Below are 1,686 nucleotides of genomic sequence, written 5' to 3'. Positions count from 1 at the left end.
GATATATATATATATATATATATATATATATATATATATATATATATATATATATATATATCATCTCCAGGAAAATGTGAAGGAGTTTCCTTTTGATTTTTGACTCCAAGCTTATTTGAAAGGACAGGAAAGTCTTACCTAGGTACAAGGATGCGTTTTCTTTCTTGACATTGTCATCTAAGTAGGTTGGTCCCAGTGTGTAAATCGGTGTGGAGCCCATTCCAATGAGAATCTGTGCGCAAATGAATAAAACCACATAGACCCAGTGATTATTGCCTCCCGAGTCCTTCAGGCAGGTGGGTGCCTCCAAGGTCACCGTGGAGTTGCCATTCTGACACAGGCCGTCGTTGGAGGCAGAGGCGTTCAATTCTTGAATCTGATAGGGAGGCGAGATGAAGTGAGGTAAAGCGAAGAGGGCAGCCCCGACGGCGATAAGAAGTCCACCCACGGCCAGCCACAGGGGCCGCCGACCCCGGCCGCCAAAGTAGCTGACGAACACCACCACCACCAGGCTCCCGATGTCAAAGCAGCTGACCAGCAGCCCTGATTCGGAACTCTTCAGACTGTAGCGCCTTTCGATGGTGGTGATGACACTGCTCAGGTACCCGGAGACCATCAGCGCCTGGATGAAGGTCAGGAAGCACATGCAAACCAGGAAACAACGGGAATCGGTGAGGACCATATACAGGCACCTTCTCCCCTGGAGCATGGCCAACGTGGAGGACACCGATATGGTTTTGCTGACTTCCACCCTGTGGTTACAGTCCACGAGCCCTGCCATCTCTGCCGAAGTGGACGGGGCAGAGGGGCTGGGCGCCAGCCGGCTCGGGCCTTGTTTCAGCTCCTGGTGGCTCAGAGAATCTGTACCGCCTGGCTTGGAGCCAACACTCACAGGACTGAGGTCTGACCTACAGGAGGCGCTGTTCAGGTCGGGTAAACTCTTGGACCTAAAGGTCTCTTCGCCCTGCTGTTGGACAGCTCCTGCTGTGTCCGGGGCTTCCAGCTGCTCTCCCGTCTGGGGCTGCAACCCAGCGCCTTCGTCCATGGCTCCTAGGATTCAGATCCGATCGCTGATCGCACTCGAGGACCCCAGCGCTTTTCATCCACCCGCACGAGAAGCCGAAGCCGGGCCCACGTAGTCGTACCCACCAGGGACCGGGGCTGAGGGCTGCAGAGGCCGGCAGCAGGACATCCTCACCAGCAGGGAGGCGCCCAGGGCATCCTGACCGCAGACGCGGCCCCGAGGCTCCGCAGCCGCGTGCCCCGGGGGACAGGGGTCCTCGCGGTCCTGCGATGAGCCCTGCTTGGGGTCCACCTCGGGGCGGTAGCTCGCGAAAGGAGCCTTGCGCGTCCCGAGTGCATCCCCTCCGCCGCCGCTCGGCCTGCCGCCGGGAGCGAAAACGCCCGGTGCCCAGCGTGGGGGCGCTTAGTGCTGATGTCCACGCCGCATCCTGCTGGGCTGGCTGGGCCAGAGGCGTCTTGTTCTTGCCGCCTCGGCTCGACACACCCTCGGGCACAAAGATGCCAACCTGCAAAGCAGAGAGAGGGCGATCAGCGAAGGGCTGCTGCCACTGGGGCTGGCATCCCGGAGCCCCGGGGGCCAGCGCTGGGTGACTTGGAAGGTCCCACTTGGGACCGAGGGACGAGCGAGGAGCGAAACCCTGGAAGAGGAAGGGGCTGCAGGCT

General features: G+C 59.1%; 1 protein-coding gene across 1 annotated transcript; it reads right to left on the bottom strand.

Moving 5' to 3' along the window:
• Window positions 1-138: 138 nt before the first annotated feature.
• LOC109372621 (solute carrier organic anion transporter family member 5A1) lies at window positions 139-1,079 on the bottom strand (the record flags this gene model as incomplete). The annotated part of the gene is made up of 1 exon (XM_019625993.1): window positions 139-1,079. A coding segment is annotated over exon 1 (907 nt), but the record flags the coding sequence as incomplete, so codon positions are not given.
• Between the last annotated feature and the right edge of the window lie 607 nt (window positions 1,080-1,686).

This window comes from Hipposideros armiger, unplaced genomic scaffold, assembly GCF_001890085.2.
Source record: "Hipposideros armiger isolate ML-2016 unplaced genomic scaffold, ASM189008v1 scaffold_650, whole genome shotgun sequence".
NCBI lineage: Eukaryota > Metazoa > Chordata > Mammalia > Chiroptera > Hipposideridae > Hipposideros > Hipposideros armiger.
This window is presented reverse-complemented; position numbering and strand designations above follow the sequence as displayed.